Here is a 13,761-nt window from a genome sequence, read left to right on the forward strand (position 1 = left end):
TCTTGTTCAGTTCCTGGTCAATGGTAACCCCCAGGATGTTGATAGTGGGGGATTCAGCAATGGTAATGCCATTGAATGTAAAGGGGTGATGGTTAGATTCTCTCTTGTTGGAGATGGTAATTGCCTAGCACTTGTGTTGCAAATGTTACTTCCCACTTGTCAGTCAAGCTTGGATATTGTCCAGGTCTTTCTCCATTTGAACATTGACTGCTTCAATATCTGAGGAGTCGCAAATGATGCTGAACACTGTGCAGTCATCAGTGAACCTCCCCATTTCTGACCTTGTGATGGAAGGAAGGTCATTGATGTAGCAATTGAGGTAGTGTCCGAGGCCTAATCGGCAGTGATGTCCTGGAGCTAAGATGACTGACCTCCAACAACCATAACCATCTTCCTTTGTGCTAGGTATGCCTCCAACCAGCAGAGAGGTTTCCCTGATTCCCATTGACTCCAGTTTCACCAGGGCTACCTAATACCACACTCGGTCAAATGCGGCCGTGCTGTCAAGGGCAGTCACTCTCACCTCACCTCAGGAGTTCAGCTCTTTTGGCATTGATTGAACCAGGGCTGTAATGTGGTCAGGAGCTGAGTGGCCCTGGCGGAACCCAAACTGGGCGTCAATGACCAGATTATTGGGGCCGGAGACTGATGGGGCAGTAATTGGATGGGTTCGATTTGTCCGGCATTTTGTGTACAGGAAATACCTGGGGAATTTTCCTCATTGCCAGATGGATGCCAGTGTTGTAGCTGTACTGGAACAGCTTGGCTAGGGACGTGGAACGTTCTGGAGCACAAGTCTTTAGTACTATTGCTGGAATATTGTTTGGGCCCATAGCCTTTGCAGTATCCAGTGTCTTTAGCTCTTTCTTGATGTCACATGGAGTTCATTTCAGCATTTTCCAGTTAAAGAAAAGCAAAATACTGTGGATGCTTCAAATCTTAATTAAAAACAGAAAATTTTGGAAATACTCAGCAATTCTGGTAGCATTTGTGAAGAGAGAAACAGTTTACATTTCAGGCCCATGATCTTTCATCAGAACTGGACTGCATCTGTGCACAGATTTAAATATTAATCTTCTGTTTCCATCCACAGATCTGCTGAGTATTTCCAATGTTTTCTGTTTTTAATCTCTGGTTTAAAATGTTGCTCTGGAATTGCATATTAAATTTATTAGCGACTAAATGATATTTATTCTCATTCTGTCTGCAAGTGGAAACATCTGCCACTTGTCTACCCTGTCAAACCCTTTCATAGTCTTAAAGGATCAGGTCATCCTTCATTCTCTTTTCTAGAGAAAACATTTACAGCCTGTCCCGTCTTTCTTAATGGGTGTCACCTGCCAGTTCTGGCATCATTCTAGTATTTTTTTCTTGCATCTTCTCCAGTCCTTTTAGTTCTATCTTATAATATGGAGACCTAAGCTAATCTGAGCAGCAAACTCACCATTGTCCCCAAAAGCGCGTATGTTTCAGTATTTTACTCATTTTCCCATGAGATGAATATAAAATGGGATGGAATAACCAGATCTAATGAGCCAGACTGGAGTAATTACAAAGTTGTCTCTTCTCCTTACAGTGAAACGGTGGCTGTTTTACTCTTAATCTGTCAATTATGACATTAAGAATAACATGTCAGAGAAAGACAAGATTTCAGTGCTGTGACACTAGGCCAGACTAAAGTTCAGTTAATATGATTGCCGAGCAGTGATCAGGAGCACTTGCAAATTATTCTCTGTCTTGAATATATTCCAGATGCAAATCCATGAACGTTTAGATACTGGGGAATCAATGGTTTGGAGATAGGGAGGAGAAGTGGAGTTAAGGAGGAAGAGCATTTAATGGTGTAGTGGCCATACGTTCTCCTGCTGCTCCTATTTCTGGTCTTCTTATGAACATCATTTTGTATCATTTCCGTGTGAGCACAGCAGATGCTGCACCCACCCTTTCATCTCCTCCCTTCCTACATTCCCAGCTCTCAATACGCTTTCCAGGTGGCACAGTGATTTCCTTGTACTTGTTGCAATTTAGCATCGTGTTTTCATTACTCATGATGCCATCTCTCCTACACTGAGGAGATTAAATTAAATTGAGTGACTGCTTTGTGGAACATCACCATTCAGTTTGCAAACGTGATACTGAGCTTCTGATCATTTACTATTTTAGTTCTCTGCCTCACTTCAGTTCTGACCTCTCTGTCCTCAGCCTCCTACACTGTTCCAATAAATCTCAAAGGAAACTCGAGGAACAGTGCTCATCATTGATTAGACACTTTGCAACCTTCTGGACTCAACATTAATTTCAACAATTTTGGATCATAACCACCACTCCCATTTTTTCAGACAGTAGGTGCTTGTAATTGTTCTGCTGTTATCATTCATATCTCATCTGGACCTGTCTTTTGTCTCTTCACTTGTCCCATTAGTTTATTTACTTGTCTCCTTATCACCCAGTGTTGCCTTGCATCATCCGCTTTGTCATTTAATCACTCCAGCCTTCCATCCTATCACAAGACCGTTTGTTCTTTTCTCCTTTCCCCTTCTCATTTCCCTGACTCCGTACATGCTGGAAAACAACTAAATCTCTAAATTCTTCCAGCTTGGATAAAAATTTAGCGACCTGAAACATTTACTCTGTTTCCCTCTCCGTAGACACTCCATCTCTAGCTCTAATTCCCGAACAGAAAATGCTGCCAAGAGTCATCAAGTCAGGCTTGAGTCTGTGGCCGCTCTCAGCGTTTGAAACCGTCACAATGCCCGGGTGATTAACGGCAGCTCCGGACCAATAGGAAGAGTGGGCGGGACTGGAAGACTGAGCGGGACTATCTGGTGGTCCTCCAACCAATCGAAATGAAGGAAGGGTGCCACCTGATCATCCATCAGGCTGGCGCCCTGCGCGCAGGCGCAATGTCGTTGTGACTGAAGACTGGGGCTTGCGGGAGTTGAAGGAGGAAGGATGGGGGGACAAGGTGAGAAACAGCGTAACTGAGGAGAGGAATGGAGCCGGAGAATGGACTGGATGCTTCATAAACGCTAGGTATCGGCCTCTAAACCCGAATGAGAAGCTGCCGGATCCGCGTTTGCACCAAATCGAGCAAAGCTGCCGACCTCCTCCGGTCACAGGCCCGAATGAACGGCCGCCATCTTTCTAGGGTCAATGTGCAGCAGTACGCATGCGCAGTAATCCCTGTCCCTGACAGCAGGAGGAGAGAATGGTGTTCATTTCTATCCTAGACTGACAGGGATGGATTTTGGAAACTCCTTTTACAGGGGGTTAGAAGGGGAGGATTTACACCCAGCAAACTAAAACCAAGAGAGATGTTTGTCTCTTCTCAATTTCTATCCTGGATTGACAGTGATGAGTTTTGTAAACCAGAACAAATATTTCTGTTATGAAAGATTGAAAAGGGTGGAGCTTTCTTTTTCCTTTAGAAAATGGAAGAGTTAGCAGTGAGTTGATAGAGGTCTTCACAATGATCAATGGGTTGGACGCGGTAGATATGGAGAGAATGTTTTCACTTGAAATTTCTTGAGAGTGATTACAATGTGAAACTCATAGGAAACCATTGAGATAATTTTGAAAGGAAACTAGATGAGTACGTGAGGGAAATGGGAATAGAAAGATAAGCTGAAAGGATGAGATGAGGTGCATGGAATGGGAGGAGAAGCATGTGGTGTATAAAAACCAGCGTAGTCGTTGGACAGAATGGCCTTTGCTTTTTGAATATTCTGAGTATTTTAATGTAAACTCCTTTTACAGGGCATTCAGAGGGTTGGATTTGCAGATGGGAAATTCAAACCAAACATCATGTCAAGATCTGATAGAGTCACTCGATTCATCAGAACCTGAATATCATCGGCCTTTGAATTTGGAAGAAGAAATGTCTGTCTGTAAGGAAAGATTTTAAACAACGTTGTGACTGGAATAGCACTGAGACATACACACATGAGTGAGAGTGTTCCAGTGCAATGATTGGAAAGAGTTTTAACCAGCCCGAAAAAAAAGTGCACCATTCACAGCAGGGAGAGACTGTACACGTGTTCTGTGTGTGGATGAGGCTTCAACTGATTGTCAAACCTGGAGAGAAACAAGGACACCCACACCATGGAGAAACCATGGAAATGTGGGGACTGTGGGAAGGGATTCAATTACTCATCTGAGTTGGAAACTCATCGACGTATTCACACTGGGGAGAGGCCGTTCACCTGCTCTGTGTGTGGAAAAGGATTCACTCAGTCATCCAGCCTCCACACACACCAGCATGTTCATACTGGTGGCAGGCCATTCACCTGCCTTGAATGCGGGAAGGGATTTAATGCATTATCAACCCTCCGGACTCACCAGCAGGTTCACTCTGATCAAAGACCATTTAAATGTTCTGACTGTGAGAAGAGCTTTAAAAGCAGAAAGGATCTACTGATATACCAACGCTCTCACACTGGGGAGAGGCCATTCACCTGTGCAGTGTGTGGGAAGAGATTCACTCAGTCATCCCACCTCCTGACACACCAACTTGTTCACACTGATAAGAGACCTTTTAAATGTTCTGACTGTGAGAAGAGCTTTAAAAGTAAAAAGGATTTACTGAACCACCAACGCACTCTGACTGGGGAGAGACCATTCACCTGCTCCGTGTGTGGGAAGGGATTCACTTGTTCATCCCACCTTCTGACACACCAATTTGTTCACACTGATCAGAGACCGTTCCATTGTTCTGACTGTGAGAAAAAATTTAAAAGCAAAAAGGATCTTCTGAAACATCAACACATTCACACTGGGGAGAGGCCATTCACCTGCTCTATCTGTGGGAAGGGATTCACTCGGTTAGCCCACCTGGTGAGACACCATCGAGTTCACACTGGGGAGAGGCCGTTCACCTGCTCTGAGTATGGGCAGGAATTCATTGATTCATCCAACCTTCTGAAGCATCAGCGATTTCATTCTGGGGAGAGACCATACACTTGCCCCTTGTGCAGGAACAGATTCACTCAGTCATCCCATCTCACTACACACCAGCTTGTTCACACTGATCAGAGACCTTTTAAATGTTCTGACTGTGAAAAGAGATTTATAAGTAAACAGAATCTGCTGACACACCAGCGTGTTCACACAGGGGAGAGGCCGTTCACCTGCTCCGTGTGTGGGAAGGGATTCGCTCAGTCAAACAACCTGCTGAGATGCCAGCAAGTTCACATGCGACAGTGGGGGTTGGATTCTGCTGTTATTGCTGCTGTTAATCACATCCAGTGCTGAATCATGTCTGGATGCCTGTTTCCAGTGGGGCTCCACAGTTTTGTGGTTTATAGCAATCATTTAGACTTAAATGTGGGGATCATGAGTAAGAAGTTTGCAGGTGATCCTGAAGTTGTTTATGTGTTTAACAATGAGGAAGAAAGCCATAGACTGCAGGAAGATATCAATGGACTGGTCAGATGGACAGGAAAATGGCAAATGAAATTCAATCTGGAGCAGTGTGAGATAATGAATTTGGGAGGGCAAACAAGACAAGGGAATGAACAATTAATGGGTTAATGCTGAGAAGTGTAGAGGAACAGAGGGACTTTGGAGTGCATATCCACAGATCCCTGAAGGTGGTTGGACAGGTAGATCAGGTGGTCAAGAAGGCATTTGGGACATTTTCCTTTCTTGGCTGAAGTCTAGAATATACAAGCAGGGAGATTATGCTGGAATCGTGCAAAACACTAGTTAGAGCACAGCTAGAGTACTGAGTACAGCTCTGACACTGCATTACAGGAAGGATATTCTCACACCAGAGAGGGTACAGAGGAGATTTATGATTTACAGGATTGAAGAAATTCAACTATGAGGAAAGATTGGATAAGCTGGGGTTATTTTCTGTGGCTGAGGGGAGATTTAATTGATGTGTATGAAATTATGAGGGGCCCAGAATGAGTGGACAGGAAGGACCTTTTTCTCTTAGCAGAGAGATCAATAACCAGAGGGAGGGTATAGTTTAGAATTAAAATAATTGGCAGAAGGAATGAGAGGGGGAGGGAGAAATCATTTCAGCCAATGGGTGGTGCAAGTCTGGAACTCACTATCTGATTGGGTCGTACAGGCAGAAACCCTCATTGCATTTAACAGAAAGACTTGGATATGCAGTTGAATTACTGGAACATACAGGGTGACAAACTAAGATCTGCAAAGTGGGATTGGCTGAATAGCTTTATTTCAGCCAGTTCAGACACGATGGGCCAAATGGCCTTTTTCTGTACCAGAACTTTCTGATGTTTTTACTCTGACAGTTGGAGCTTGTTTCTGATGATGTTAATAACCTCGCTAATTGGACTGGAGTTTAATATTCTGGATAAATGTGAAATAAAACAGCTTTGTTTTCAACATGTTGTAGATTTTTGTCTTTCCCACCTGAGTGTTTAACATCACCTGGCTGGAACTCAGAAAGGACAAGCTAGGGTAAGATCATACGGCAGGAACAGAACTTCAGCCTGGACACAGTCCTTCAGGGTCACACTGACAGGGTCTTTCTCATCTCTCTTCACTGACGACAAAGTCCCCATGTGGGTTAATCCTGGGGTATGTAAGAAATGTGTCCCAGCCGCTGTCTTCCATGGTTCAGAGCTCCTAGACACGGAACAGAAGGCTCCTTCACAACTGTGTTTAGAGTCAGGAAGAACAACGGTGAATGCTGGAAATGTGCTGTCAAATCAGAGATTGGTGTAAAGTTGTGATCTGTTTCTGACTAAAAGTGAAACAGCAGGTTTAAGTTTAAGAGAATGACTGTGGTAATTATTCCATGGAGATTTAATGTGTTTTTGTGGCAGTCCTGAATCTAGCACTTTAAAGCTGGTGTTAAAACATTTAAAATAAACCAATTTAAAACTGGGAACATCTAACTGGAGGATTCACAGAAGCCTGTTAACTTCTGGGACAATCATACAGCAGACATTTGATCTCCAAATAAAGGAGGACCTGCAGCGTGTTTTCAGAAACTCCCTGTTTTATTAATGTGTGTGTGTGTGTAAGACACCAGGATAACTAAAACCATATGCCTTGGAACATCCCCAAGGGTGCATTCCTGATAGTTACTCTGAGATCACTCCCGCTGTGGAACTCCACCACTGACCCTGCTGAAGATTGTAGGCTCAGGGATGGGGCCTCCAGGAGTGGACTGTAAGAAAGGTGGGTTTCAGTATCCTGACTAATGGTCCAGACAACTGACTAAAGTGAGGAACCAGAGGAATCCTTACTGAGAACTGTCTGCAGTTTTGTCTGTCAGTGTAGGTCTAGGGGTGAATGATTCCTGACTCCCTGAACTGTCTGACATTGAACCCAGTTTAGAACAAGATGGATTCAGTGTCCAGGAGAATGGGGACCAATATCACCCACAATTGAAGAAGACAAAAGCAGCCGGCTCTAATAATGACTTGGATGAAGGAACTGACTGTATTGTAGCCAAAATCACTGATGATACAAAGCAAGTTGTGAGGAGGATACCAAGAGTCTGCAGAAGGACATGGATAGGTTACCTGAATGGACAAAAATTTGGCAGATGGAGCATCATGTGGGAAAATGGGAGCTTTCCCACTTTGGCGGGAAGAATATAAAAGTAGAAAATTATTTAAAAGGTGAGAGACTGCACAATGCTGCAGTACAGAAGGATCTGGGTGTCATAGAGTCATAGTCATAGAGTCATAGACTTATACAGCACAGAAACAGGCCCTTGGGCCCATTGTGATTGTGCTGGCCATTTTCCAGGACTTGACCCATTGCCCTGTATGCTATGGCATTTCAAGTGGTCATCTAAATACTTCATAAATGTTGTGAGGGTTCCTGCCTCTACCACTCCCTCATGTGTTCTTGTACATGAATCATGAAAAATTAGCATGAAGGTTCAGCAAGTAATGAGGAAGACAAATGGAGTGTTGGCCTTTATTGGAAGGGGGTGGAATAGGGAACTTGCTACAACTACACAGGGCATTGGTGAGACAGCAGCTGGAGTACTTGTACAGTTTTGGTCTTCTTACTTAGGGAATGATATACTAACATTGGAATCAGTTCAGAGAAGGTTCATTAGGCCAACTCCTAAGATGAAGGGGTTGTCTTATGAGGAAAGGTTGAACAGGTTGCACCCATACTTGTTGGGATTCAGAAGAATGAGAGGTGAACTTACTGAAACAAAGAAGATTCTGGGGGGGATGACAGTGTAGATACTGAGCAGATGTTTCCCATCATGAAGAAATCTAGAGCTAGGGGACACAGTTTAAAACTAAGGAGTCTCCCATTTAAGACAGAGATGAGGAGGAATTTCTTCTCTCAGGGGGTCGTCAGTCTTTGGAATTCTCTACCCCAGAGAGCAGTAGAGGCCAGGTCATTGAATATATTCAAGGCTGAGTTAGACAGATTTTTGATCTACAAGGGAGTCAAGAGTAATATTTACTTGGATTTATCTAATATTATGGCCCTTACAGACATCAATACTTTATCCCCAGTTTTATTCAGGGTGGCAAGTGTCCATCCAATGGCACAGGACCTGTTCCATGTGAGAATGTGCGGGGGTGGGTGGGGGGAGGATGGCTGTGTGTGTTAGTTTGTGTACATGTGGATGTGTGTGCTTGTGTGTGAGAGAGCATATGGGTCTTTGTATGTAGGTCTCTGAGTGTGTATGCTGCTTCTCATTAGCTGTAACACAAAACCTTCCTCTCTTTGAGCAGACGATGTTGGTTCTCAGAGAATCCCATCGAGTGATTTGAATGGTACCATTCAGAGATTCTTCATCCAGGGTGAAACCACAGGCTGACCTTGTGCTGTGTAAAACCTGACTCCGACACAACTAGGACCCACTTCGCCTGGAACAACATGAAATGTCTGCTCCTTTCCACATCCCTTCCTTTCCGCACACTGTTATCCTCAGATAGTTCACAAATTCCTTGTGTACATCATCCTTAAGCACCCCTCTGGTCTCCACTTTAAATACTTCCATTGGTCATACTGACAGTTAGCAATGGGATTGCTGCTATCACAGAAATCTGTTCTGAAATACTGTCACCCTGACTTTAAGGCTTCCTGGAGTAAAACACTGATCCAGATCTTCCCACCGAACACCAATCCATATCCTCATCTGAGTTCTAGATTTTGTCTAATATAGAAAACCCCTTTTAAACTTATTCAGCATATCTCATCCATACATAATACAAGAGTTTGTCTTTGAAATCAGTTCTTCCTTTATATTCTTTGTTGTTCTGAATGATGACAGTATTAACCTTCTCCCTAACCTATCCTAACCCTTCTTCCAGTTCATTTATTGAAACCAGAGACTCTCCTTGTTCCAATGGTGACATTCCCTGTCTGCCCAGTTATTCCTCAAAGTCAGCCCTTGAATTGTGTGTCCATTGTTTCATCATGTTCCCACATTTCAGTAACAAATGTTGAAATATTTGCTCCACACCCACAGGGTTTCATCTGTTTTAAGCCACAAACAGAAAGGTCCAGTTTTCTCCTGGAGTTTGAGACAAATCTTTCAAAATGATGCAGAGTTTCAGCCAATGAGGGAGATCCGGGCTCAGCCCCGCCCCTCATTCATTCCGATTGGTTGGAGGACCAGCCGCTCCCTCTCGGTCCTCGAACCCTGCCCCATCTACCTATTGATGATGGGCATTGTGAGCTGGAGCATGCGCATTGCCGACGATGGCGGATGACTGAAGCGGCTGTGTGGAAATTCTCAGCTGGTGAGTTACCGCCGGGTGGGTCAGGAGGGAGGAAAGGAGCCGGCGGGTGTGTTGGAAGTCTTCATAAACACCTCGTGTAAGCCTCCAGCCCCGAATACGAAGCTTGGGCACAGTATTTGAAAGGGCGACAGCTTCTCGGGCTTTTCTCCGAGACAGGCCCGGGTTAACGGCCGCCACCTTTATCGGGGACAGTGCGCAGCCGGGGCGCCTGCGGAGACAATGAGGGATGATGGAGTTATGGGCTCAGCCCCGCCCCCCCATTCAGTCCGATTGGAGGACCAACCGCTCTCGTTCGGTCCTACAGCCCCATCCCCTATTCCTATTGGTCCGTACCTGCCGTCAATCACTGCCCGGGCATTGTGAGCTGGAGTGACCGTTATGAATAATTATCAGCGCCTGGTGTGCAGCTGCGGGGCTTCTCCCTCCCGGGAACAGGCCCAGGTTAACGGCCGCCATCCTGGGTCAGCGAGTGGAGGATGGTTCACATCAGAGGATGGGGGAGAGGGGGACAATAAATAAGAGGTTACACTTTGGGCTCAAATCAATGAGGAATCTGATCTGTGGGAAGGAAGGAAACCCTGGGAGGTGGGCGGGGAGGATTCAGAAACACCCGCTGGAGGCCCCAAACTCCCAATAAGAACCTGCAGGACCCGCGTTTGTTGCTCCGGGTCTTTTACTTTCTTGCTGAAGCAACAGTAAGTGGGCGGGGCTTCAGGGGCCCAGTGACCAGGAGAGAAAATGATTGATTCATCGATTATATTCTCACTTTCCACACAGGTATTTGAGAACAGAACCCAGCCAGAGTAGACAGAGGGATAAAACTGGGAGTGAGGAAAGGAATGGTGGATATGGTATGAAAGGTTTGGCAGGATGACCATATCACAGGAAGAAAATTGAGGGACAGCCTGCCTTGGGAGTCCATACGAGTGGGTGGGGGTTTGTTGGGTGGGGTGTTGCCTGAGGTGGGGGGTGATGCGGTGAATTGGCTGCCAGAGCTGTTGGAGCACAGAAACAGTGGGGGACAGGGTTCTGTATGGAGAGCGACCAGAACCATAGAACACTACAGCACAGAAAAATAGGCCATTCGGCCCTTCTAGTCTGTGCCGAAATATTATTCCGCTAGTCCCATTGACCGGTCCAATTTAAGGGACAAAACGGAGTTCCGGCACCAGGAAGACCAGAATAACTGACTCTCAAATAGGGGACAATTCTGTAAAATACAGTAAGGTTGGTCACTCTGGGATTTGGATTTCAGCACGGTAGGAGGGAGAGTGTGTGGGATGAGGATTTGCAGGAACATGAGGGGAAAACATGTTCCATAGAAACAAGACTTGTCTGTTCAGAATTTCTGTCCTGTATTTACAGTGATGAGTTTTGTAAATCCTTTTCTAGGATATTAGAACGGGTGGATTTACAGACAGGAGGCTCAAACCGAACATCACAGCATAAACTGATAGAGTCACTCGATTCATCAGGACCTGAAGATCATCAGCCTTTCAATGTGGATGGAGAAATGTTTGCCTGTTCAGTCTGTGTGGAAATGTTTCAAACATCAGTGTGACTGGAAAATCACCAAGACACACATTCACCTGAGTGAGAGTGTTCCAGTAAACTGACTGTGGAAAGTGCTTTAACCAGTTACACAGCCTGAAAAAACTTCACACCATTCACAGTGGGGATAAACTGTACATGTGTTCAGTGTGTCTGGACAAGGCTTCAACTGATCCTCAAACCTTAAGAGACACAAAGACAGCAGCACTATGGAGAAACCATGGAAATGTGAGGACTGTGGAAAAGAATTCAATTCTTCATCCCGGCTGAAAATCCATCAGCGCATTCACACACGGGAGAAGCTGTTCAGCTGTTCTGTGTGTGGGAAGGGATTCACTCGGTCATCCGGCCTTCCGTCACACCAGCGAGTTCACACTGAGAAGAAGCCATTCAGCTGCACAACCTGTGGAGAGAAGTTCAAGTCTTCATCCATCCTCACTGAACACCAGCGGATTCACATGGGTGGGAGACCATTCACTTGCTTCGTGTGTGGAAAGGGATTTACTCAGGTATTCACCCTCCAGTCACACCATCGAATGCACACAAAGGAGAATCCATTCAGCTGTACTTCCTGTGGAAAGAGTTTCAGGCAGTCAACCGACCTCAATGAACACCAACGTACTCACACCGGGGAGAAGCCGTTCACCTGCTCCGTGTGTGGGAAGGGATTCCCTTGGTCATCCCAACTACTGACACATCAGCGAGTTCACACCGGGGACAGACCATTCACCTGCTTCTTGTGTGGGGCGGGATTCACTCAGTCACAACACCTGCTGAGACACGAGTGAGTTCACAAGTGATTACAGGGGTTGGACTCTGCTGTTATTGCTGCTGGTAATCACACCCAGGACTGATAGTCCGACAATATTAGGTTTGTTTTTGCTGATATTCACAACCTTATAACTGGCTGGAGTTTAATATTCTGGAGATGTCACTGACTTTCGGGGCTGCAATGACCCTTTTGAAAGCACCATTTGTGATCTTACCCCTTAATACAAGAACTCTTCTCAAGAACAAGTTTACAATAAAATTATGAACTGTTACTTCAATCCTAATTTATATAAATCTATAATTTGGTGTCAGAAAGGTTCCATTTTTTACATCTCTTGTTATAAAGTGCTGATTAATCCTTGCTGACAATTCTTACTGACTTGCACATTCTTCAGTGACACCTTCATCATGAGGTTAAATTAATAAGGAACATTAAACAAAGCAGTAAATATTTTACAGGCACATCAATAAAAGCTTCATTGATATTGATGAAGTTTGGAAGTCGCTGATTCAATCATTTCTGACACAGCAGCAGCAACATTTGGTAAAGGTGGAACCCTCAACAAAGACTGGTTTAGGACCTATTCAGCTGAGATGACATCTGTCATTGAAGCAAAAAGCAAAGCCTACCTGATGCACAACATAAACCCAACAGCTAGAACACTGCACAATTTGAAAGTAGTCAAGACAGTCATGTAAAAGACAGGGAGATCCTGTGCAAATAAACACTGGATCAGCCTATATCAAGAAATCCAAACTGCCTGTGACAGTGGAAATGTATGTGCTATGTATGATGGGATCAAGAGGGTGCTTGGTCCGACCATCACCAAAGTTGACCCCTGAAATCACGGATGGTGACGTACTCACTGACAGAAGTAAACAGATATCCCACTGGGTTGAACATTACTGTGAGCTGTACTCCTGTGAGACGTACATCTCTCAGTCTCCATTTGACTCTCCTGCAGCTTCCCATCATGGTTGCGTTGGATGAGGAACCTGCATCATTTGAGTTTGAACAGGCCAATTATTGCTTAGCAAGCAGTAAATCACCCGGCAAGGATAGTGTTCTAACCAAACTGCTCAGGCACAGGAAGTCCCAGATATTGTGACCACCTCCTTCTCTGAAAAGTAGGATCTGTTCCACAAGATATGCATAATGCAAAACTCATCACAATATACAAAAACAATGGTGACAGAGGGGATTGCAACAACTACAGGGGTATCTCATTCCTTAGTATCATAGGGAAGACCTTCACTGCGGTCATGTGTACCCAGAAGCACAGTGCAGTTTCTGTGCTGGCGGATCTACAGTGGACATGATCTTCTCCATACACCAGCTACAAGAGAAGCATACAATTGGGATTTAAAATGCTGCCAGCTTCTGTGCTGAGAAAAGTGAAATATTACAATTACTGATTAAATTAAACCTTGTAGCATTAATCACAATTTACTTGTAGAATTATCAAAGGCACTGAAAAGTTGGATTCCCTAAAGATAAGCTTCAGCCTTGAAATTATGAGCTGGAGTTGACAAGCTGTGGGAAGCTCCACCCTCTTTGACTCTTTTTGGTCTAAGAAGGTTGAAACTTCAATGCTAACTTATTTAGTTTCATTTTTCTTCAGTTATATTACACATTTGAAAAGGTGTGTGATGAAACCTCAACTCATCTCTGTTGGTTCAGTTTGGAAATGCAAGTCAGATGACCTGAAACGGAGCACCATTATCTTGGAGGTGT

General features: G+C 44.6%; 2 protein-coding genes across 4 annotated transcripts; both read left to right on the plus strand.

The window, feature by feature from the left end:
- Positions 1–3,053: 3,053 nt before the first annotated feature.
- Positions 3,054–10,511, plus strand: LOC144674250 (uncharacterized). The gene is made up of 3 exons (XM_078535682.1): positions 3,054–3,176; positions 4,081–5,016; positions 10,482–10,511. The coding sequence occupies exons 1-3, from the start codon at positions 3,054–3,056 to the stop codon at positions 10,509–10,511; spliced, it is 1,089 nt and encodes a 362-aa protein (XP_078391808.1).
- On the plus strand, positions 9,650–12,310 carry LOC144674242 (uncharacterized). 3 transcript variants are annotated; one of them, XM_078535673.1, is made up of 2 exons: positions 9,650–9,704; positions 11,097–12,310. In XM_078535673.1, the coding sequence occupies exon 2, from the start codon at positions 11,465–11,467 to the stop codon at positions 12,041–12,043; it is 579 nt and encodes a 192-aa protein (XP_078391799.1). In that variant the 5' UTR covers positions 9,650–9,704; positions 11,097–11,464; the 3' UTR covers positions 12,044–12,310. The 3 variants fall into 3 exon arrangements, with proteins under 3 accessions (XP_078391799.1, XP_078391802.1, XP_078391800.1); XM_078535676.1 differs by having other exon boundaries at positions 9,669–9,719; XM_078535674.1 differs by lacking the exon at positions 9,650–9,704 and adding an exon at positions 9,720–9,750 and having other exon boundaries at positions 11,070–12,310.
- Positions 12,311–13,761: the final 1,451 nt, after the last annotated feature.

The sequence above is a fragment of the Cetorhinus maximus genome, unplaced genomic scaffold (genome assembly GCF_964194155.1).
Source record: "Cetorhinus maximus unplaced genomic scaffold, sCetMax3.hap1.1 HAP1_SCAFFOLD_598, whole genome shotgun sequence".
Classification (NCBI taxonomy): domain Eukaryota; kingdom Metazoa; phylum Chordata; class Chondrichthyes; order Lamniformes; family Cetorhinidae; genus Cetorhinus; species Cetorhinus maximus.